Source organism: Schistocerca cancellata, chromosome 8 (assembly GCF_023864275.1).
Source record: "Schistocerca cancellata isolate TAMUIC-IGC-003103 chromosome 8, iqSchCanc2.1, whole genome shotgun sequence".
NCBI classification, from domain to species: Eukaryota; Metazoa; Arthropoda; class Insecta; order Orthoptera; family Acrididae; genus Schistocerca; species Schistocerca cancellata.
In genome coordinates, this window is record NC_064633.1 from 132,772,782 (window position 1) to 132,796,514 (window position 23,733).

At 44.2% G+C, this 23,733-nt stretch overlaps 1 protein-coding gene across 1 annotated transcript in view; it reads left to right on the forward strand.

The window, feature by feature from the left end:
- Positions 1-10,320: 10,320 nt before the first annotated feature.
- The window catches only part of LOC126095425 (sterile alpha motif domain-containing protein 1-like), a 75,371-nt gene continuing 61,958 nt past the window's right edge, over positions 10,321-23,733 (forward strand). The window contains exon 1 of the mRNA XM_049910221.1: positions 10,321-10,482. Within this exon, the coding sequence (XP_049766178.1) occupies positions 10,321-10,482 (162 nt within the window). The remainder of the gene's footprint in view (positions 10,483-23,733) is intronic.

Consider the following 23,733-nt stretch of genomic DNA (forward strand, 5'->3'; position numbering starts at 1 on the left):
TTAGTAATGTAAAATTTCCGTGCTACTCCCTATTGTATCTTGAGGTCTTCTTCTCTAAATTCTCTCACTACAGCAACTCCGCAATGTCGATATCTCTCCCGTAAAAGGAATTGAACTTTGTGAGTGCGGCCTGATCCAAGAACACATGATTAGCTCACACGATGTGCAGAAATTTCGGTATTTTAATATATAGAAGTAGACAGCCTGTCAAATTTTACAATATAATATGAAAAGTGATAGATAACAAAAACGAAGATAATGACGAGAATGTCACACAACACTAATTAAGATAATAGCAAGTAAGATTTTATTATCCTTAGAAAGAGACAGGAATTGAAACATGTGTGCACGTTAACGAATAGTCCCTTACACACATCACTAATCGTTCTATTTGTACAACCAAGGCTGGTGGTGGTTAGGCGGTTTGCAAACACATTTCGATAGCTACTATACGCAGCCAGTTGAATGTCGCATTCAACAATAGAGCCACGAATATTCGTATTTTCGGTGATGTTTATCTGATAGAAGTCAATGTAATTACAAAGAACTGAATTTTACGTTTGTCTTGTGAGCAGTGTGGGTACAGGAACTGTAGCACAAAACATCTTTATATTCAGTTCTGTTATCATATATAGAACAGTACAGGAACTATAGCACAAAACATCTTCAGGTCTGTTATCATATATAGACAACATATTACACACTGTCGCTCAGGTACGTCTACTCAAATGTTCAATAATCGTGTGAGGTTATTTCAGTTTAAGCATGGCTCGAAATTCAGAGTCAACTGGATTCATGAAATAGACATTTAAATTTTAACTTTGTATTTGACACTCACGCTTCAACAATACTCGGAGGAATTTGCCTCAGTTTCACATTGCCTTGTCACGTTACCACAGCACCTCTTAGACATGCATCATATTTTTCATACCATCATCCTGTATTTAATCACGTACAGCTATGTCAAAAACTGATACAAATTATATTTGGATTTTAAAATTAAGTTCAATGTGTGTAACAAATAGATATAATGACTAATGGAAATAAAACACTGCAAAATGGGTTCACATGATTTAAGTTTCTTTCATGCTTCACTGTCTTTGCCACGCTCATGTACATGTCACAGCCTACCACATTTTCTCTTTTTGAAAGTCGTACCTGAGAGAAGTTTTCGTCTTTAGAAAGTTTTTTGTATAATATGGCTGATGAAAGTGTTTATCCATTAGAAGAATAAACTATGATACTTTCTTCAATATTATTTTGCTCGTTGTGTGTTCGTGATAGAACCGCTTCTCGATGAACGCTCCACTGCTAATTTCCTTGTGTCAACCGTCGGCTTCTCTTACTGTCCAATAAAAATAAAATAAAATAAAAAAATTATAAATGCGTTCGAATTTTATCGAGAGAGGAAATCTTAGTGTTATCTCTGCTTCATGTGTTTTCCTTCCTTTTATCTGCTTAAAAACTGTCACTCCCTTCACCATGATCAGTTAAAAATATACTGTGTTTTTCCTGCCAAGTGTATTCGCGACCTCAGAAATGAGGTAGATGTAAATGTAGATGTAGAGAGTGTTATTACAGCCGCTCGAATTTTGACTGTTCCTGGGCAACTTTTATTCGAACAGTTCCGAGCCCACCTCTGGCTACACGTCTTATACATATGTCCACCAACACCGACAGCTGTGTGCACTGGATTCGGTATAAAAAACAGGCAGATGACGTTGTACTTCAATTCACGGTTTAATACGGAACTGATTCGCAGTTTCTGGAGTGATGCTCCCTCAAGTAGCAGCAAACGGGAGAGTAGTAAAGTAATAGACATCAAAGACAGCAGTTCGGAAAGTAACAACTGTGCGTATATTTACACTGACGGGACAGGAAAGTGTTACACCATCAGCACCGTGACCGAATGCTGCCAAATTGATGCTGTAGTATTTCCATGCCTGTGGGAAATGTTGATCCTGATGCGTGCCTATTTTTAATACAGAAAATAGCCATCGCTACAGATGGATCGCTGAGCAGCATATACAGAAGACATGCACGTCCAGTTTATCGCTGTCTTTCGGACTTAGAGAAGTAGCATGAGGGACATTGGAGCATTATACAGTACAATCACAGCAGAACGAGTGCTGACGAGATGAACTCAAGACAACAGTATGGCAAAGAAAGTAGGGTCGGGTCCTTCCCAAAGGACTAATCTATGATAAGGTCGTAGGACTATTTGACTGGTTGTGACGATTAGACCAAATGGCAACAGAGGGAATCCGGGCTCAGGTTACAGGAAGCGTCGGGAACAGATTACTGAAGGCTGGGCTGAGGTCCCGAGTCGCCACGCGTCTTTTGGCACTGATACGGCAGAGACTTGTACAGTGTAGAGTCAAATGGGACACTGAGAGGCGTTCTGCTGTGTTTGGTGCTGAGTGTCGCGTTTACGTGGGGAGGGCTGATCGGCGTGAATAAGTCCATACACGTTCTGGTGAAAAACCATAGGAAAAATGGTTCCAGAGACTGATACCTCTCCAATCATGATGACTGGAGCTACTGGATACGATTAAAGTCGTAAAACTACCATAGGCTACCGTAGACCATCACAAGTAAGTGAGGACTGTGGTTGTTTTCGTAGTAGCTTTGGTCAGTCAAGATTGTAAACGCGTCACCTGTACCCCTTAACCCTTTCAGACCCGAATTTTTTCTGGAGGAAGAAAAATTTTTCTTTATGTGGTAGTGGGCTGTTTTTAATGATTTTAGGAACAAGATTTATACAAAAATATGTACCCGTTTCCAAAACGTACTTTGTTCACTTGGCTTCACTTTAAGGACTAAAATAACTAATTATGAAATATTATGTATTGTAATAAATAGTAAAATCATCATTCAATAATTTCCATGTAAAATAACAACAACAATATTCAATTATACACTGGAATATAGCGAACCATGCATTCTGGTGGTCTCGAGTTGCTGCGCACTGCTACATTGACTTGCTGATATTTTTATAGTGATGCCCAACGGTTGGTAGCACTTGCGCGTGATGAAAAGGTTAAACATTTACAAGTGTGTAGCTCAGGTTCGCCTAGGGAAGAAATACTTTTGTTGCAGCTAACAGACTGTAAAAGTTAATGTACACAATTGTAGCCAGAGGGTCTGAAAGGGTTAAGTGTGTTCCATACCTATTTATATTTCGACCGCTTTATTTGCGCACGCGATCAGTGTCTTACAAGATTTTCCGTAGAAACCGGAAGCGGTGAATCATCTAAAAAACTGAGTGAGTTTACATTAAGGTCTGCATAGGTTGGTCTACATAGTTATTGACCTCTTTCTTACTTAAAAATAAGCAGTATTTAAAGCAAAATTGTACTGTCCGCACTAAATTCAGATCTTATTAAAAAATTGTTGATTTGTAAAGTGCAGCAGAGGGATGTTGTGGTAAAAGATGAAGTAACATTACAGATTCATATCTCTAGAAAACACAATTTCCTCAAAAAATATTAAATTAAAAGAAAAAGTAAACAAAAATGTAACAAACATTGCTCCAATACTTCGGTGAACTTAAATGTTTCTGTTATTCATAAACAACTATAGCGCTTGCCAATAATAACAGGAAACTCTTGTCTTTGATCATGATGAAGAACGTTCTACTGAATATTACAACATTAATTATATAGATTTTTTTTTATTTGTGCATGTAAGTAATTGCTTTGATTACCTAAAAGAGCAGAAGTTACGCGATCAATTAATTTTCATTACTTATAAAATGCAGTTTACGTTTTGTAAGAATATAAAGTACAGTGGAGTAATAGTGAACGGTGTGCGGTTCTAATTACGTGCCAAGCAAATAAACAAACAGAAAACAAAGAGAAATCGTCGCTTCCCAGTTTCTCTTTCACATATTCATTTAGGTACATTTCTTTACCAATGCTACGGAACTGTAGTTTTGGTAGAACGCAGTTCTAGATGCGACGATTAACTGGGTACTTGTCGAAGAGAAGCTAAATGCTAGTGAGAAAGTGACTACAATAGTAAACCCTGTAGTCATATCCTTCATGACTCGGATACAAAATGGCGTATTCCAGCAGGATAACCCAAGGCCAACACTGCACTTAACGGCATAAATTACTTGAGTTCTTTAGCCGTCTGAATTGGCGTGACACAGTTGTAGAATTTCCGCGGCTGTTCAGAACGAATTGCCCAGCTTCAGAAGTCACTTGGATTTAAATGTCACAGCTGCAACATTTCCGCCGTTGTGGGAAAACCTCACGATGCTCCAGTTTATCAGTGGTCAGTGTCTTTTGTTTTGGTTCCCCTGGTGGCGTGCTGCTGTTCTGTGTCGTGGGGATCTCGCTATGAACCAACACTGCAGACACATATATGCAAATAAATAAAAATTATGTAAGTTTATTTTTTTCAGGTGATAGTTGCAGCTTTATGACAACTCAACGTATTTTCTGACAAGTGTCGCTTATACATGTCCTACTGTGAGATCCGCTCTGTTGTACGGAAAAGTGAACAAATTTGTAAGTTTTATAGTTTTCTGTTGAAAGAAAAATGCTGAAAAGCAGTGCCTGCAATTTACGAAATACGTTTTGACGTACTCGCTTATGAACGTTTCATTCTTGTGAGAAATTTAATATTGTGTGTAAAAAAGAATCTTTTTTAGTGTAGCTAGAGCGTGTCATCCCAGACTTAAATATGAGTTGTCTCAAAAAGGTTAAAAATGTCGAGTCATTTTCATATAAAGTTTTGGATACATTACGTAGGAATCTTGCTATTACCTATACCCCTATCAACAACGCGAAACACAGAACTCCAAGGCCTAACAATCACCTAGTTTCGTGTCAGTAAGTCCTGTACAATTCCGTGATTTTTTTTCTGTTTCAATCGATTACGCAGCTCTATTAATTTATCAGCGACCATAAAGGATTTTCGATCATAAAAAAATGAAACGAAGAGGAAGAGAATCACTTCCGTTCAGACTGTGTTACTTCATGGACACGAAAAAGTTATAAAACGCGCTGTTTCTATACTTGGAGGGATAAAATAATTTCGATGCATTATTTAGCTGACTCGGCTTTTTTTATTCAGATGTCTTTAAATTACTACCTGAATTTGCGACAGTTTTCCGTGGTCGACAACTTCTGCAGCAGTTGTAACTTTCAGTTAGTCACAATGAAAGACAATATGAGTGGCCGTTCAAGAGAAGTTAATTTCTCTACAAGTTGTGAAGAATGATATCAGTTTCACGCGCTGGCTGTTTTTGGTAGGATGGAACCAGCATTTCATTTTGTATTTTTCACTACTACCTAGTTTCGGATGCCTCACCTCTCAAGTTTAGTAAAGTATAAATCGTTAAACGCATCTATCTGCGTCACAGTCAATGTACTTGTCTGCGTCACATAACTGCTACGCAGAAGTATACAAATATGTTGACTATAACCCAGGTAGGTGCGTTTCATGAATTATAGCTTACTAAACTTGAGAAATACTTCTTTTATTTAGTTTTTAGATCATCCGTTTTCTGAGTGGTCTGACAAGGCCCACCACGAAATCCTCTCTTGTGCCAACCGCTTCATCTCAGAGTAGCAACTGTCGCACCCTATGTCCTCAATTATCTTTTGATGCGTGTACAGTCTTTGTCTTCCCATACAGTTTTTGCCGTCTATAACAACCCTCTGGTGCCACAGAGTTATTCTCGGATGTCCTCTTATCCTGTCCGTTCTTGCGGTCAGTGTTTTTCATATGTTCTCTTCTTCGCCAATTCCGCTGAGAGCCTCATCATTCGTTATTTTATCTTATAAGATATATCTTATATAATATTTATCTTATAATGATATATAAGCAGTGTCTCTTATAAGATACACTGCTGAAACTGCTTGGTAATCAACAACATAAAATAAAAGGGTGCTTCAATCCTAATAATAAGAGACAAATTAAAACTGTGTGCCCGACCGAGACTGGAACTCGGGACCTTTGCCTTTCGCGGGCAAGTGCTCTACCAACTTTTTTTTTTTTTCAATGCAACTGGTGCCGTTTAACTTTTCTGTTTTTCATGTTTTTTTTAATGAAAAATACCGTCCTGCAACTTGTAATGTCGAAAGCGGCGATTAATTGTTCATCTTTCGAAAGCCGTCTGTGCCGGTCAAAACTTGAAGGTAACAAGTCGTTTCGGGCTCGTTCCGGGTATAAGGGATTTCTCAAATCACCGACAACATACATGTTCAGTATCACTCCATGCGTCCGGTCATCTACCAGTCGATAGTAACGAACACCATATCACTTGTGATAATAAAAATTTGTAGACTGCCAAATAACACTGTAAATTCAATAAAAGTTCATCCGACCACAAGAACATTCCCCACTATATCAATTGTAATCCAAACAGTAAATAAAATGACCGTGTTAGAAAAAAAAAAAAAAACTGACGAACGGGACTCGATCCATCGATCCAGCGATCACGGGGGTTCAACGCTAACCACTTTTTTTTTTGACAGTCTGTCACGCTGACCACTTTTTTTATCCATCTTTTTTTTATTTTTTTTATTTTTTTAATGTCCCAAAAGAAAAATCATATATAAAAAAGAAGGAAAAGAAATATAGGACTGAAGTGACATCCTCGTCACTTCACTGGGAGTACATCCTATCCCTCGAAACAACGTAAACCTGGGACTCCCCACCGCTTCGGGGGGCTATGAAACATGCTGCCTAGAAAGTTCGCGAAGTTCGTTTTATATTTAGAGTGGCGTCGGATGATTTCGTGTTGTTCTAGTAGATAATGCCAATAGTCCATGCCCGATATCAATGTCCGCGAGAGCACGTAGTGCGATGCGTGTCCACCAATCCATCGGATTGCCGAAGTTTTTTGTGAGGGGAAAAATACAGCGTCAGGGAAAAATAAAGCGTCCGTCGTGATCGTTGATTCGTCGGTGCGTCTGAGGAGGGCCATGATGCGTTGCGTCAGCCGCCAAACATCCGTTGCCTCGCCGCACTGCAGAGAATGTTCGTCGGTGTCCTGCATGCCACATATAAGGCAGAGCGGGGAATCTACCATGCGAATGTCGTACTACCAACTGAGCTACCAAAGCACGACTCACGCCCGGTACTCACAGCTTTACTTCTGCCAGTATCTCGTCTCCTACCTTCCAAACTTTACAGAAGCTCTCCTGCGAAACTTGCAGGAGAGCTTCTGTAAAGTTTGGAAGGTAGGAGACGAGATACTGGCAGAAGTAAAGCTGTGAGTACCGGGCGTGAGTCGTGCTTCGGTAGCTGTTGGTAGAGCACTTGCCGGCGAAAGGCAAAGGTCCCGAGTTCGAGTCTCGGTCGGGCACACAGTTTTAATCTGCCAGGAAGTTTCATATCAGCGCACACTCCGCTGCAGAGTGAAAATCTCATTCTGGAATAAGAGACAATGCTGTGAAGTGATATCAGTCGTGGCTGTGGATCCCAGTGCTGCTAAAAAACTTGCAGAGCAGCTTTCTCTCCCTGTGTTTTACCCATTAAAATTTCAGCATTTCAAAGAATGAGTTCCAGTCAACATTAGCATTGAAAAAAGTGTATTTTCAGGCACACGTACACACAATTTCACTAAGAAATTAGCGGTTTCGGCTGACACAGTCATGTAGTTTCTTAGTGGTTGGAATGAACTGCTGCATATACCGTGTTGCGAAGAATGCCAGTGATGGCCGAAACCGATAACTGCTTACTGAAATTGTCACACTTGTGTTTGAAAATAATTTATTTTCAACTGACGTTTCCAGTATGATTGAAACGTCATTCTCTGAAAAATTATCAGAACATTTTGGTAATCTGGAAAAGTTGCCTGTCGTTTGTGCACTTGCCTTGGGCTGTGGTAGCAGCAGAGAAGAGAGCTGTGTAGTTATTGTGTATAAGGGCCGCCTGTTACGCAAAAGAGTTTCATATACACTCAAATATGTTCCTGAGTAGGTCCTTCTAGTGGAATCCGTGGAATGTGAAGACGTTTTAAGTGATAACTGATCAATGGAATTTTCTTTTCAAGATTTTGAACGCGGCTGCGCTTCAGTAACTGTGCATGTAAGAGCTTCAATGCATTGGGGAGTAACAGCCAACTACAAAATACAGGTTTAATGAACTTTGACACTGGTTTAGACGATTTTAGAACCGTCTTCTTCAGAAGACGTTGTACCTGTTAACAAAATTACGACATTGTGTGTGGAACAAGTACAGAAACATTACAACAAGTAAAATTACAGGAAATGTTTGCAAAAAATTAGTGTAGCATACTCACGTAGAATCACATACCGGTAGCCGATGTGGGAGTCGTTGACTCTGTCTAGTACATGTCATCGATTTCAAAAATGGTTCAAATGGCTCTGAGCACTATGGGACTTAACTTCTAAGGTCATCAGTCCCCTAGAACTTAGAACTACTTACACCTAACTAACCTAAGGACAACACACACATCCATTCCCGAGGCAGGATTCGAACCAGCGACCATAGCGGTCCAGACTGTAGCGCCTAGAACCGCTCGGCCACCCCGGCCGGCTGTCATCGATTTAATCTCCATTTAAAATACATTCTATTAAAGTAGTAGCGGTCAGTTATAGGGCTTTGTCTTGAAACCTGTGAAAATGCCACATATTTGGATACAGCAATATATAATATGCCACTTGAATTATTTGTATAAAACTGGCATTAAAATATAAAATGTGGCATCGGCTCCTGTAGAACGGAAACGTTCCCCGTAATTTTGTTTATTGTAATGTTACTATCTTAATTCGACACACAATGTCGTAATCTTGTTAAAAGCTACAATATCTGCTGAAGAAGATGGTTTTAAAACCGTGGAAACCACGGTGAAGTTTTAATAAACTTGTGTTTTGCAACTGTTTGGCAGTTATTTCTAATCCACTGTAGCTGTAATCTTGTGGCAGTTATTTCTAATCCACTGCAGCTGTAATCTACAGAAAGTAAGCCTAATAACACTTTTTGCTTGCTGTTGTGATTACCTTATTTTTGCACTACAGGGCTGTGCAAAGCCGATTGTACATTGGCGAAGAGTTCTTGGGCTTCCAGCCGGGTGGCGGTGTCTTCAAACTGCGACGTTTCGACGAGTGACATACTCGTCATCTTCAGAAGATGACGAATATGTCACTATTCGAAACGTCGCAGTTTGAAGACACCGCCACCCGGCTGGAAGCCCAAGAACTCTTCGCCAGCTGTATACGCCGGGAAAGCATACATTCACATCTGTACATTGCTAAGTCACTAGTAGCTTGTCATCTGCAACTGAATGATGTTAAGGGGGGTAGGACGTCAAACGGGACGTCTTGGAGCGGGAGAGACACCACAGGAATTTTTAATTTCCACAGTCTATACTTTTAAAAATAAATTCATAAAAATGACCAGAAAGGATTCAGGATTTACACTTATAGTGGTGGAAGTTCAAAAATATAAGAAAATAATTTATTTTTTTACATTTGTATTTCACCTTTTTTTCACATACCATTGGCTGCATTTGTTGGTATAGGTACACTTTTCTTCATAATTAAGGGAGATTCTTCGATGAATTTTGCACAGCATACAAACCATCCTTACAGGTGTATGAAACTCTAGAATTTTCCAAATCTATTAAAAACTGTGGTAAAAATTGAGATAATTAACTATAAAATTTGAGTTTTTTCTAAACATGAAGTTTAAAATGTAACAGCACATTCATTTTTTTTATAAATTAAATAATTGCTAGAGTTTCATACACCTGTAAGTATCGTTTGTATGCTGTGCAAAATTCATCGCAGAATCTCCCTTACTTATGAAGAAACGTGTACCTATAGCAACAAACGCAGCCAACAGAAGTGAAAAAATGTTGAACTTTCACATGTAAAAAAAAGTTATTTTGTTATTTTTTTGAATTTCACTGCCATGATTGTGAATCCTGAATCCTTCCTGCTCATGCTGACAAAGTTTTATGAATTTATTTGTAAAAGTATAGAGGGTGGAAATTAAAATGTCCTGTGGCGTCTCTCCTGCTTCAAGACCGCCCGTTTGACGACCTACCCCCCTTTATGTGAATTTGGTTTGTGAGTAATTTTGTTGTGCGAAGATATTTCGCACCTTTATTTACCAATACTTACGTTTTTGCTTTGAGGAATTTTTTTTTTCATCTGCTTTACCTGAGTTAGTGAGACCCACACCGCTGTGTTTGCAGCCCCCGGTCGGCGGCAGCGCAGCGCCGGCATGAGCTCGGGCGGGGACGTGGACCCGCCCCCCGCGGCGCACAAGACGGCGGTGCCGCCCCCGGCCATGCCGCCGGGCGCCGGCCTGGGGGCGGCGGGGGCGGGCCTGGGCATGGGCGGCGCGGGCCGCCTGCCGCTCGACTTCCGCAACGGCGACCTGGTGTCGCGCCTGCTGGCCGCCACGCCGCCCTACCTCTACAACATGCCGCTCGTGCCGCACTCCTTCTTCTTCAGCGAGATGCTGCGCAGCTTCGTGCAGGCCAAGGCGGCCGACGTGGGCGGCGGCGGGGGCGGCGGCGGCGGCATGGGCGCCGGACCGGGCGCGGGCTCGCGGTCGGCCGCGGCTGCCGCCGCCGCTGCTGCCGCGGCCGCAGCTGCCATGTCGCCCCAGCACCAGCAGGTGAGCCGAGCTGAACGCAGCCAATACACCGTACTGTAGAGAAAGGGCCGGACAAGTGCGGGGGGGAACTCCGCACAAACTTCATTATTACTCGTACTTACAAGGGAACCTCCCCATCGCAACCCCTCAGATTTAGTTATAAGTTGACACAGTGGATAGGCCTTGAAAAACTGAACACAGATCAATCGAGAAAACAGGAAGAAGTTGTGTGGAACTATGAAAAAAAATAAGCAAAATATTTAAACTGAGTAGTCCATGGGCAAGATAGGCAACATCAAGGATAGTGTGAGCCCAGGAGCGCCGTGGTCCCGTGGTTAGCGTGAGCAGCTGCGGAACGAGAGGTCCTTGGTTCACGTCTTCCCTCGAGTGAAAAGTCTGACTTTTTTATTTTCAGTTTATGTCACAAACTCTTATGTTTTCAACACTTGATTGGGAGTGATTATCACATCCACAAGAAAACCTAAGTCGGGCTAGGTAGAAGAATCTTTTTACCCATTCGCCAAGTGTACAAGTTAGGTGGATCGACAACATATTCCTGTCATGTGACGCACATGCCGTCACCAATATCGTATAGAATATATCAGACGTGTTTTCCTGTGGAGGAATCGGTTGACCTATGTGTACTAATCGCACGGTTTTGGGCTGCGGTCGCAAAACACAGACACTAAACTTGTTACAGTGAACGGAGACGTCAGTAAACGAACGGACAGGTCATAACTTTGCGAAAATAAAGGAATTAAACTTTTCACTCGACGGAAGACTTGAACCAAGGACCTCTCGTTCCGCAGCTGCTCACGCTAACCACGGGACCACGACGCTCCTGAGCGCGCACCATCCTTGATGTTGCCTATCTTGCCCATGGACTACTCAATTTCTATATTTTGCTGATTTTTTTCATAGTTCCACACAACTTCTTCCTGTTTTCTCGATTGATCTGTGTTCAGTTTTTGAAGGCCTATACACTGTGCCAACTTATAACTAAATCTGAGGGGGGGTGCGATGGGGAGGTTCCCTTGTTAGACATCATCACCGTTTTACAGTGCATTCTTGGGAATATTCGCCCCGGAGACGGATAGGGAGTTGGAACGTCCGCCTGTGTGTTGAGATATACCTGCAGTTCTCTACTTATGCGGTCTACCTGCGCAGTTGAGTGGTAACGTGCTTGCCTGTCATGCAGCGAGTCCGTGTTCGATTCCCGGCCGTGTTGGAGATTTTCTCCGCCCGTGGCCTGGGTGTTGTGTTGTCCTCATCATCACCGACGGGCAAGTCGCCTAATGTGGCGTTACGTGAAGTAAGACTTGCACCCGACAGCCTAACTTCCCTGGGTGGGGCGTCCGGCCAACAATACCACACGATCATTTGATTTCATTTCTCCCTACGCAATATGCTGTCCTCAAGCTCCTATGGCTAAAATTACCCCAGTACAAGTCAGAACACGAGTCAAGATTTCTGTTTCCTCACTTGCCAGGAACAGAGTTCCGACTCAAGTATTCTCCCGTAAAGAACACTTCACTGTGTCAGACTCTCCAGAAAGCTAAAGAATCGTCACTGGAGTGAACAGAATAACTCTGTTCACAGAGAAACGACTTACGCTTTCCACGTGTCGCAAACAAAACTTCTCGAGAATGAAATTTTCACTCTACAGCGGAGTGTGCGCTGATATGAAACTTCCTGGCAGAATAAAACTGTGTGCCGGACCGAGACTCGAACTCGGGACACAGTTTTAATCTGCCAGGAAGTTTCATATCAACGTACACTCCGCTGAAGAGTGAAAATATCATTCTAGAAACAACCCCCAGGCTGTGGCTAAGCCATGTCTCCGCAATATCCTTTCTTCCAGGAGTCCTAGTTCTGCAAGGTTCGCAGGAGAGGTTCTGTGAAGTTTGGCAGGTAGGAGACGAGGTACTGGCGGAATTAAAAGCTGTGAGGACGGGGCGTGAGTCGTGCTTGGGTAGCTCAGTCAGTAGAGCACTTGCCCGCGAAAGGGCCCGAGTTCGAGTCTCGGTCCGGCACACAGTTTTAATCTGCCAGGACGTTTCAACACTTCTCGAAATCTAACCGACAGATTCTTCACTCTGTGTCTCGCCAGCGAAGTCTCTAGGTCGATCTTCAGAGCAAAGTGTCTTCGATCGATGCCCACAGGGAAATGCCTCTTCATGCCATAACCCACTGCCTCCTGGGCGCCCAGCTTCGAATACCACCGGCAGCCACAAAAATATCCCCCTCCCCGTCCTGCACGGGTAATGAATCTGCCAGCCGATCATTGGCAGCACATAATCAGTTAAGGAAATTTTCTGGATATTTCCCTTTCCCTTCCTAGGTCCTTAGCACTCTTTCCAATCAAAAAAGGGTCTCTGCTTTTCGGTGGGAAGTGTTCCCCAGCACTTCCCGTGAGGAGGTTCTTCGTAGGTCAATTCATGACCATCGTTTGTGCCCCTTATGTTTCTACACACTAAAAGGATGACGTTTCGCCTTCGTCCACCGCTAACCCTCCCTGTACAGTATCTCTATTCTGAAATGCTTTCCATTTCACCAGAATGCATTCTCCTGCCCACACTACAGGGGTTTTGTGTTCTCCAGCATTATGAACCACTCCTCCTCGCTCTGCTCTCTCTCAGGGCGGTAAATGTCTGCCCCTACATAATGGAAGTCTCTTCCCAGTCCCTCATTAGCCGATAGAGGCTTCTGAGGAATAGAAATGCGTGGCCATTCGCATTTCCTGTGAGTGCTCAGCTCTGATTAACTCCCATGCATGTAGTACTACGGAAATTGTTAGTACATGGTGCTAGACAGTATCAGCCAATTATATGATTAACAATCCGATTGTGCACCGTAAACAATGATCTAGTATAAATATAAATCGAAACGAATATGCAATGCATGGTGGTAAAGTCTTGGCGCCTTGCAACAGATAAAAATAAAAATTTCCTGTGGCTCAGTGACTTGGTGCAAGTTTATCTTTTGGACGCCACTTTAGTGACTTGCGTGACCCTAAGCTACCCCAGTTATCGGACCAGGGAAAGGGGGCTTACAGTTGAACGTCGAATTCGAACCATGTGTCCTTTCTGGCGACTCCTCACATCGTTGAGAAATAAGGGCTAAGTTAAAAGAAGGTCTCTAGAAATCCGTGTCTGAGTGGGATTCGACTCCGCGACTTCCCAGTTTCCAGGCACAAGCTTTACCACTAGCGTACCAGGCCCGACATGTGCATAGATTGTTTATGTATAGGTTTTTATGAGTGAGATTGCAAATATACCTGTTAACTGCAGTGACTTAGAAGCTTAACTGTTTTACACCCCAGAGGGTCGTAGGCCTTAGTATCTGACCCAAGTTTCAACCTGGTACCTCACGTGTTCCTGAGAAGAAAGGTTCTTAACAGTCAGATAGACAGATAGAGAGACAGACAGGCAGACAGACATACAAGAAAGTGATCCTGTAAGGATTCAGATTTCACCAACCGAGGTACGGAACGCTAAAAACACCGACAGCCCTCAACATACAGCGTGAATCACCAAAACCTCACGCAGCTTATATTTCGTGAACCGGTAGATACTGAAAGGAGGTTTTCGGCAGACAAAACAACAAAGGACTTAGCCCACTGTTTCCCTCATAGAAACTAAGTTTATTGTGCGGTATCTCTCCTTGTCATATTAATAAAGCCAGCCAGTACCCTCGTAGAGTCTTAGTAGTCTGTTTACTACTGCACAACACCAAGATAATTTTTTATGAAGACTGCTGATAGCGTGTTCTAATCATGTTCTTTTGAACGAAATTGGCAGTGATACAATTCATGTGTTTCTATACAGCTGTGGTAGTTTCTTATAAATGTTAACAAGGATCAACCGTTGAGCTCAAGATGAACAATGCTATTTTCGTCAGGTTACCTTTCATTCACAAAGCTGTTTAACTCAGCGACTGTTATATTGATCTGTAAATTATAGATTGCAGCGATCTGTCGTCCTTTTTAAATTTTATTGTGCAGATCTAGATTTCGGCTAGAACCTAGCCATTCTCAATGCACTATTGTTTTCGCTCAATGCATGTAATTCCCTGTTGGTCGGGCTTCATCCACAGTTCATTGAATACTCAGTGCATTGAGCGAAAATAATAGCGCTTTGAGAATGGCTAGGTTCTAGCCGAAATCTAGATCTGCACAATAAAGTTTAAAAAGGACGACTCCTAGCTGCAATCTATAATTTACAAACAAATATTATTTTCTATGTGAAATGGCTACACAGTGTAGGATCATAAGACATTGAGCTTCACGTTAGCGTCGTCGTACAGGTGTTGGACAAAAATATGGGAACACCGCGAGACACGCATGCTTGAACATAAATGAGGATGCTGGCCAAGCCTGCAGACTGCACTGTTCTATTTGACCACGAACGGCACCCGCGCAATCTAGTTGAAGTGTTTTTCTTGTTGCTTTAGGGTTTCATGTAGCTGCTGCCTCACTCATTGTAGGTAAAGCTGAGTTGGGACACTTCATGAGATCTGTCAACCGACGTAACATCTGACGTATTTACCTTTTTCTTTTAATCCGGGCCGGCCGCGGTGGTCTAGCGGTTCTGGCGCTGCAGTCCGGAACCGCGGGACTGCTACGGTCGCAGGTTCGAATCATGCCTCGGGCATGGGTGTGTGTGATGTCCTTAGGTTAGTTAGGTTTAAGTAGTTCTAAGTTCTAGGGGACTTATGACCTAAGATGTTGAGTCCCATAGTGCTCAGAGTCATTTTAATCCGGTCACCGTAGTTGATTCTCTTGAAGTTAAAGTCCTGCTGATCAGTGCCTCCAGAATCCTTTGGTAGCTGTTACTGGAGCAAAAGAAGACCTACTGATATCGCGAAGAGGCACGTCCACCAGTTTCCCTTTACAATCACATGCTTTCTTGAATAGGCGCACAAATCATTGGAGTGACTCATGAATTTGAGTAGAACGCAACTTTACATACCAGATACGCCTCGAAGGTTCAACATGACATTCAAGATTACAATATATGAGGGTTAAATGAAAAGTAATGCCTCCACCTTCGTTAATTGAGTTTGGATGGGGATATTTTAATAAATCAAACGCAGAAATAATCCTTAGAATGTGATCTTTAATTACCAATATTAACTTTACCACATAATCACCAGCCAATTGGATACTTTTCTGCCAACGATGAACAACTTTTTTGAAGCCGTCACGGAAGAAGTCGACAGGCTGTACCCGCAACCACAGTCTCACAGTTCTCTCAGCGTCTTCACCGGAAGCACAATGATGTCCCCGCAGATCGTCTTTCATTATCGCAAACAGATGGAAGTCAGACGGTGCTAAATCTGGACTGTGTGGAGGATGCCGAACGGTGGTGAGATTGAGTCTGTGAAGTTCTGCTGTGGTGGCATGTGAAGTGTGTGGTTTGGCATTGTCATGCTGCAGGAGAACATTTCCATTTTCCTTTCAGACCCTTGTTAGCTGTCGTTTCAGAGTTCGCAGCGTTGTGATGAAACGCTCTAAATGGCTCTGAGCACTATGGGACTCAACATCTATGGTCATCAGTCCCATAGAACTTAGAACTACTTAAACCCAACTAACCTAAGGACATCACACAACACCCAGTCATCACGAAACGCTCTGAGTTTATTGTTGTTCCATGATCAAGGAAATCAATATGGATAACACCATCTGCGTCCCAGAACACCGTGGCCATGATTTTCCCAGCTGAGGGCTGCGTCTTGAATTTCTTTTTCTGGGGAGAGCCTTTATGTCGATATTCCATAGACTGAGGTTTTGTCTCCGGGTCGTAATGGTGTACCCACGTTTCGTCTCCTGTCACAATTGAATGGAGAAAGGTGTCACCTTCATTCTCGTAACGCGAGAGGAGTTCCTGGCAAAGTCTGTGCGCTTTCATTTCGGGAGTCAGCATCCGGGGCACCATCGTGCACAGATCTTCCGATAGCCAAGCAAAGCAATAACGCGACCCACACGTTCTTGTGAAATGCCGATTGCGCTCGCAGTTCCTCTCTGCGTGACACGACGATCGTCCTGAATCAATCTGTCAACATTTTGCTTGTGAAACTCAGTGGTTGCTGTCACAGGCCGTCCACACAGGTCAGATGTTCCCGCCTCAACATCTTTAAACTCAATCGCCCAGCGGCGCACTGTACTCACGTCAACACAATCACCATAAATTGTTTTCATTCTCTGATGAATCTCCTTTAGGGTCACATCTTCTGCTGTCAAGAATTCAATGGCTGCACGTTGCTTAAACCGCAATGACCGACCGTCTGCGCGGGATTCCATACATTACACTGTAAAAACACAATCGTTCAATGCTCAGGCTTCCTGCCAACTGGAGCTGTAGAGAACAGGCTGCGGCACAAGCCAAAACCTCCCGTATACCATTGCTGCCGATTGCTGAAGAGTTACGAAGGTGGAGACATTACTTTTCAGTCAACCCCTGTATTTTATTTATATAAAAAAAATGAAAAGGTTCAAATGACTCTGAGCACTATGGGGCTTAACATCTGAGGTCATCAGTCTCCTAGAACCGTGGTCTAGGGGTAACAAAAAAAAAAGGGGTAGCGTCTTTGATTCATAATCAAAACGTCTTCAGTCGCGGGTTCGATCCCCGCCACTGCCTAAATTTTGATAAATAATCAGCATTGGCGGCCGAAGACTTCCGGCATAAGAAGTCAGCCTCATTCTGCCAATGGCCTTGTCAAAGAGGGCGGAGGAGCGGATAGAGGTTCAGGGCACTCTCTTGTCCTAGGGGTGGGAAATTGCCCCTAAAGGCGGAAGAATCAGCTATGATCAACGACATGAGGATAGAGGAGGCAATGGAAACCACTGCATTAAAGACACGTAACGTGTATCCACAGGACATGTGGCCTGTAATTGAAGAAGTGTCATGATGATCTCTCCATTGGCAAAAGATTCCGGAATAGTCCCCCATTCGGATCTCCGGGAGGGGACTGCCAAGGGGGAGGTTACCATGAGAAAAAGATTGAATAATCATCGAAAGGATAACGTTCTACGAGTCGGGGCATGGAATGTCCGAAACTTGAAGGGAAACAAGAAAATCTGAAAAGGGAAATGCAAAGGCTCAATCTAGATATAGTAGGGGTCAGTGAAGTGAAGTGGAAGGAAGACAAGGATTTCTGGTCAGATGAGTATCGGGTAATATCAACAGCAGCAGAAAATGGTATAACAGGAGTAGGATTCATTATGAATAGGAAGGTAGGGCAGAGGGTGTGTTACTGCGAACAGTTCAGTGACCGGGTTGTTCTAATCAGAATCGACAGCAGACCAACACCGACAACGATAGTTCAGGTATACATGCCGACGTCGCAAGCTGAAGATGAACAGATAGAGAAAGTATATGAGGATATTGAAAGGGTAATGCAGTATGTACTTCAATCTGTACATCGAGGAAGCAATGATGGAAATAAAAGAAAGGTTCAGGAGTGGAATTAAAATACAAGGTGAAAGGATATCAATGATACGATTCGCTGATGACATTGCTATCCTGAGTGAAAGTGAAAGAAGAATTAAATGATCTGCTGTACGGAATGAACAGTCTAATGAGTACACAGTATGGTTTGAGAGTAAATCGGAGAAAGACGAAGGTAATAAGAAGTAGTAGAAATGAGAACAGCGAGAAACTTAACATCAGGATTGATGGTCACGAAGTCAATGAAGTTAAGGAATTCTGCTACCTAGGCAGTAAAATAACCAATGACGGACGGAGCAAGGAGGACATCAAAAGCAAACTCGCTATGGCAAAAAAGGCATTTCTGGCCAAGAGAAGTCTACTAATATCAAATACCGGCCTTAATTTGAGGAAGAAATTTCTGAGGATGTACGTCTGGAGTACAGCATTGTATGGTAGTGAAACATGGACTGTGAGAAAACCGGAACAGAAGAGAATCGAAGCATTTGAGATGTAGTGCTATAGACGAATGTTGAAAATTAGGTGGACTGATAAGGTAAGGAATGAGGAGGTTCTACGCAGAATCGGAGAGGAAAGGAATATGTGGAAAACACTGATAAGGAGAAGGGACAGGATGATAGGACATCTGCTAAGACATGAGGGAATTACTTCCATGGTACTAGAGGGACCTGTAGAGGGCAAAAACTGTAGAGGAAGACAGAGATTGGAATACGTCAAGCAAATAATTGAGGACGTAGGTTGCAAGTGCTATTCTGAGATGAAGAGGTTAGCACAGGAAAGGAATTCGTAGCGGGCCTCATCAAACAAGTCAGTAGGCTGATGACCAAAAACAAAAAAAAAGAACTTATAACTACTTAACTAACCTAAGGACATCACACACATCCATGCCCGAGGCGGGATTCGAATCTGTGACCGTAGGAGTTGCGCGGTTCCAGACTGAAGCGCCTAGAAACGCTCGGCCACACCGGCCGGCTTTTATTTATCACAAAATCATTTTGTATTTTGTTTTCATTGTTGGAGAGAGTGGTTACTCCTCGGCGGTCAAGCCACCACCAAGCCGCGACGCCTGAACGTAAAAAGCCCCGCACACAGCACGTGAAGCCGTTCATTTATGGTCACACCTTGCCGTTTTCTCGTACTCCACACCTCCCGTCTAATGTCTGCACATACGAAAACAAATATCCGCGCACAGTATATGTTCCGCGACCCACTCCCTACTTAATGTTATTCTGTCACGGACATCTTTCCTTGTAGTACATAAGGAGTGTGAGATGTTTGCATAAACGGCATGTAACACTTCATCCTCAGTAGTGTTCGGAAGAGTGTTCCGCGTAGTTATGAGTGCCTTATGTCGGAGCCAAGTGAACTCTAACGTGGCAAAATCGTTGATCCTCGTATGGTGGGTGCTTTCGTAAACAAGGTAGTCGAAATGGCTGGTGTTTCAAGAGGAGTCCTATCGAAAATTTACATTACACATAGGGAAAGCGGAAAAACGTCATCCGCTGAGTCACAACGCGGACGAAAGTGTGTGTTGACTGACCGTGACGAACGTTCATTGAACAAGATTGTAATGAAAATTAAAGGGCGACAGCTGCAAAAGTCACTGCAGAAGTGCGCAGTGGTTAGACACTGGACTCGCTATTCGGGAGGACGACGGTTCAATCCCGCGTCCGGCCATCCTGATTTAGGTTTTCCGTGATTTCCCTAAATCGCTCCAGGCAAATGCCGGGATGGTTCCTTTCAAAGGGCACGGCCGACTTCCTTCCCCGTCCTTCCCTAATCTGATGAGACCGATGACCTCGCTGTCTGGTCTCCTTCCCCAAAACAACCCCCCCCCCCCCCCCCCCCACTGCAGAAGTGAATATCGCACTCGCGAACCCTGTCAGCACGGGAAGAAAAAGAAAAAAGGAAATGGAGGGAGCTCCGTCAGCAGGGAAGTCCTGGGCGAGGTGAAATTCCAAAAGCTACTCATCTGTGATGCAAATACACCCATAACAGAGGAAAACGTAGAGCTGTTGGTGTAAAACCTGCACTATGGAGGAAGAGTGACATTTGGTCAGATTTTTTGACACTGTTTCTAACTTCTGGCCGAATTTATTTTCCTATAATAAAATATGGCGGGGATTCGGTTATCAAGGTTACATTACTGCCAAGGATTATGCGACAGTTCTGGCGGATGAGGTTCATCCAGTGGTACAATATTTGTTCTCTTGTTCAAAAGGCGAGAATCGCCCGGGACTGGTTTTGTGAACACGAGGATTAATTTACGCATGTCTGTGTTACTGAGCCCTTGTGGTATACGTCGCAAGAAAGGTGCGTGATCTAGAGATGGGTCGTTCGCGAACTAACGGGTACAATGTTACGGTTCACCAAGATGAGCGGAACGAGCGAGGAACGAATTCTAAGGAACGGTCGTTCATAGTTCACTTCGGTCGCGGCTTTCCACTTATACACTCCTGGAAATGGAAAAAAGAACACATTGACACCGATGTGTCAGACCCACCATACTTGCTCCGGACACTGCGAGAGGGCTGTACAAGCAATGATCACACGCACGGCACAGCGGACACACCAGGAACCGCGGTGTTGGCCGTCAAATGGCGCTAGCTGCGCAGCATTTGTGCACCGCTGCCGTCAGTGTCAGCCAGTTTGCCGTGGCATACGGAGCTCCATCGCAGTCTTTAACACTGGTAGCATGCCGCGACAGCGTGGACGTGAACCGTATGTGCAGTTGACGGACTTTGAGCGAGGGCGTATAGTGGGCATGCGGGAGGCCGGGTGGACGTACCGCCGAATTGCTCAACACGTGGGGCGTGAGGTCTCCACAGTACATCGATGTTGTCGCCAGTGGTCGGCAGAAGGTGCACGTGCCCGTCGACCTGGGACCGGACCGCAGTGACGCACGGATGCACGCCAAGACCGTAGGATCCTACGCAGTGCCGTAGGGGACCGCACCGCCACTTCCCAGCAAATTAGGGACACTGTTGCTCCTGGGGTATCGGCGAGGACCATTCGCAACCGTCTCCATGAAGCTGGGCTACGGTCCCGCACACCGTTAGGCCGTCTTCCGCTCACGCCCCAACATCGTGCAGCCCGCCCTCAATGGTGTCGTGACAGGCGTGAATGGAGGGACGAATGGAGACGTGTTGTCTTCAGCGATGAGAGTCGCTTCTGCCTTGGTGCCAATGATGGTCGTATGCGTGTTTGGCGCCGTGCAGGTGAGCGCCACAATCAGGACTGCATACGACCGAGGCACACAGGGCCAACACCCGGCATCATGGTGTGGGGAGCGATGTCCTACACTGGCCGTACACCACTGGTGATCATCGAGGGGACACTGAATAGTGCATGGTACATCCAAACCGTCATCGAACCCATCGTTCTACCATTCCTAGACCGGCAAGGGAACTTGCTGTTCCAACAGGACAATGCACGTCCGCATGTATCCCGTGCCACCCAACGTGCTCTAGAAGGTGTAAGTCAACTACCCTGGCCAGCAAGATCTCCGGATCTGTCCCCCATTGAGCATGTTTGGGACTGGATGAAGCGTCGTCTCACGTGGTCTGCACGTCCAGCACGAATGCTGGTCCAACTGAGGCGCCAGGTGGAAATGGCATGGCAAGCCGTTCCACATGACTACATCCAGCATCTCTACGATCGTCTCCATGGGAGAATAGCAGCCTGCATTGCTGCGAAAGGTGGATATACACTGTACTAGTGCCGACATTGTGCATGCTCTGTTGCCTGTGTCTATGTGCCTGTGGTTCTGTCAGTGCGATCATGTGATGTATCTGACCCCAGGAATGTGTCAATAAAGTTTCCCCTTCCTGGGACAATGAATTCACGGTGTTCTTATTTCAATTTCAAGGAGTGTAGTTCCCTGGAACGGGAAACGGTCGGTCTCGTTCCCGCAACGGCACGTCGGCTGGTCTCGTTCCAGCCTCGGTCCCCTTCCCGTCTGTCTCGGTCTCGGTCTCGCTCGGCCGGACTCGCCCTTCTTCGCGTGGGCCACTCGTCGCAGTTCCACTGCCGACTGCTCGCAGTTCAGTATCGAGTTGTTGTTATTTGTTCGCTTCGACGCCCATTCTAGATCCGTTTCAAATCTCTTGTGAACTCTGAACTTCTTGTTCTTTTCGTATTCTATTCAGCGTCCACGACCGGTAATTAAAATTTATTTTATGATCACGTAAAGTGCATGAAAATTACATGGTATGTAATACATCTTTTCAGGTAATAAAACGGCGTATCAGCTTACTTCACTATTTCGATAACCAGCAGAAGAAAAGGCAAGATTTTTTGTTATTACACATGCAAAGGACGTCGGCACGGCATTCAGGAGTGGCCATTTTCCGTCTTTTTCTGATCCAAGGTACAAGAGTATTGTTATGTAAGGCAGACCGACTCACAACCGAATGAAGCCCGCTCTTCGTAATGGAGTGTATGGTGTCACATTTTGTAAAGAGTATATGATAACTCCTACAATATTATTTCAGTCGTACAGGGTGGCGCAAGAAAAATCGGCCGCTGCTACTACACCGCTCATTGTCACTCATCAATCATCTATTGTTTAGAAGTTGTTTGCATTAGCTTATTTGTTATTATTTGTTATTTCTTCACTGCCTAATTATTACATGTTTATCTATTCTGCTCGTAGCGGTCAACAAATCGTGTGTAATTGGCGAACAGTCTGTACTAGGGACCGGGTTTTTCGTGCGCCGCCTTATGTTTTTCACAGCGTTCAGTCACATAACGCTACAGTTGGCTAAACGAGATGTTTTGCAGAATCACGAAAATTACAAGTGTATGAGAATTCTGTTATGAATAAACACTCTGTACTCCAGGGGGTAAGCAACGGCCTTGCCGCAGTGGATACACCGGTTCCCGTGATATCACCTCAGTTAAGCGCTGTCGGGCGCGGCCGGCACTTGGATGGGTGACCATCCAGGCTACCATGCGCTGTTGCCATTTTTCGTGGTGCACACAGCCTCGTGATGCCAATTGAGGAGCTACTCGACCGAAAAGTAGCGGCTTCGGTCAAGAATACCATCAGAACGACCGGGAGAGCGGTGTGCTAACCCCACGCCCCTCCTATCCGCATCCCCCACTGAGGATGACACGGCGGTCGGATAGTCCCGGTAGGCCCCTCATGGCCTGAAGATGGAGTGAGTGAGTCCTCCAGGGTGTAGGCAAGTGCTCCCTTTTGACGCCTTCCATCTTCAGTCACCCATGGTACTAATTTTCAGTTTTTCATAAGAACCATATACCAAGGACAATGAACTGTGAACGAGTAAAAATGAACGGTTCCCAAAAAAGAGCGATGACCAGTAAACTAGTTCCAAAGATTAACGACTTTTCCCATCTCTAGCGAGATCGCTATATATCTCAGTCACCGTTAATTCAACCTGCCAGTATTTTGTAGGAATAATAAGATTTCCTTCAAACCCATACAGGTTCTGTATTTAACCATTCCGAGACGACTGGAAGCTGAAAGCCAACGGCTTTTGAGCACCGTATTTGGCATAATAATGCGTTGTGTTTATGGTGTTCCCACATTTTTGTGCACCTTGCTGTATATCAGCACCATTCCGAGACGACTGGAAGCTGAAAGCCAACGGCTTTTGAGCACCGTATTTGGCATAATAATGCGTTGTGTTTATGGTGTTCCCACATTTTTGTGCACCTTGCTGTATATCAG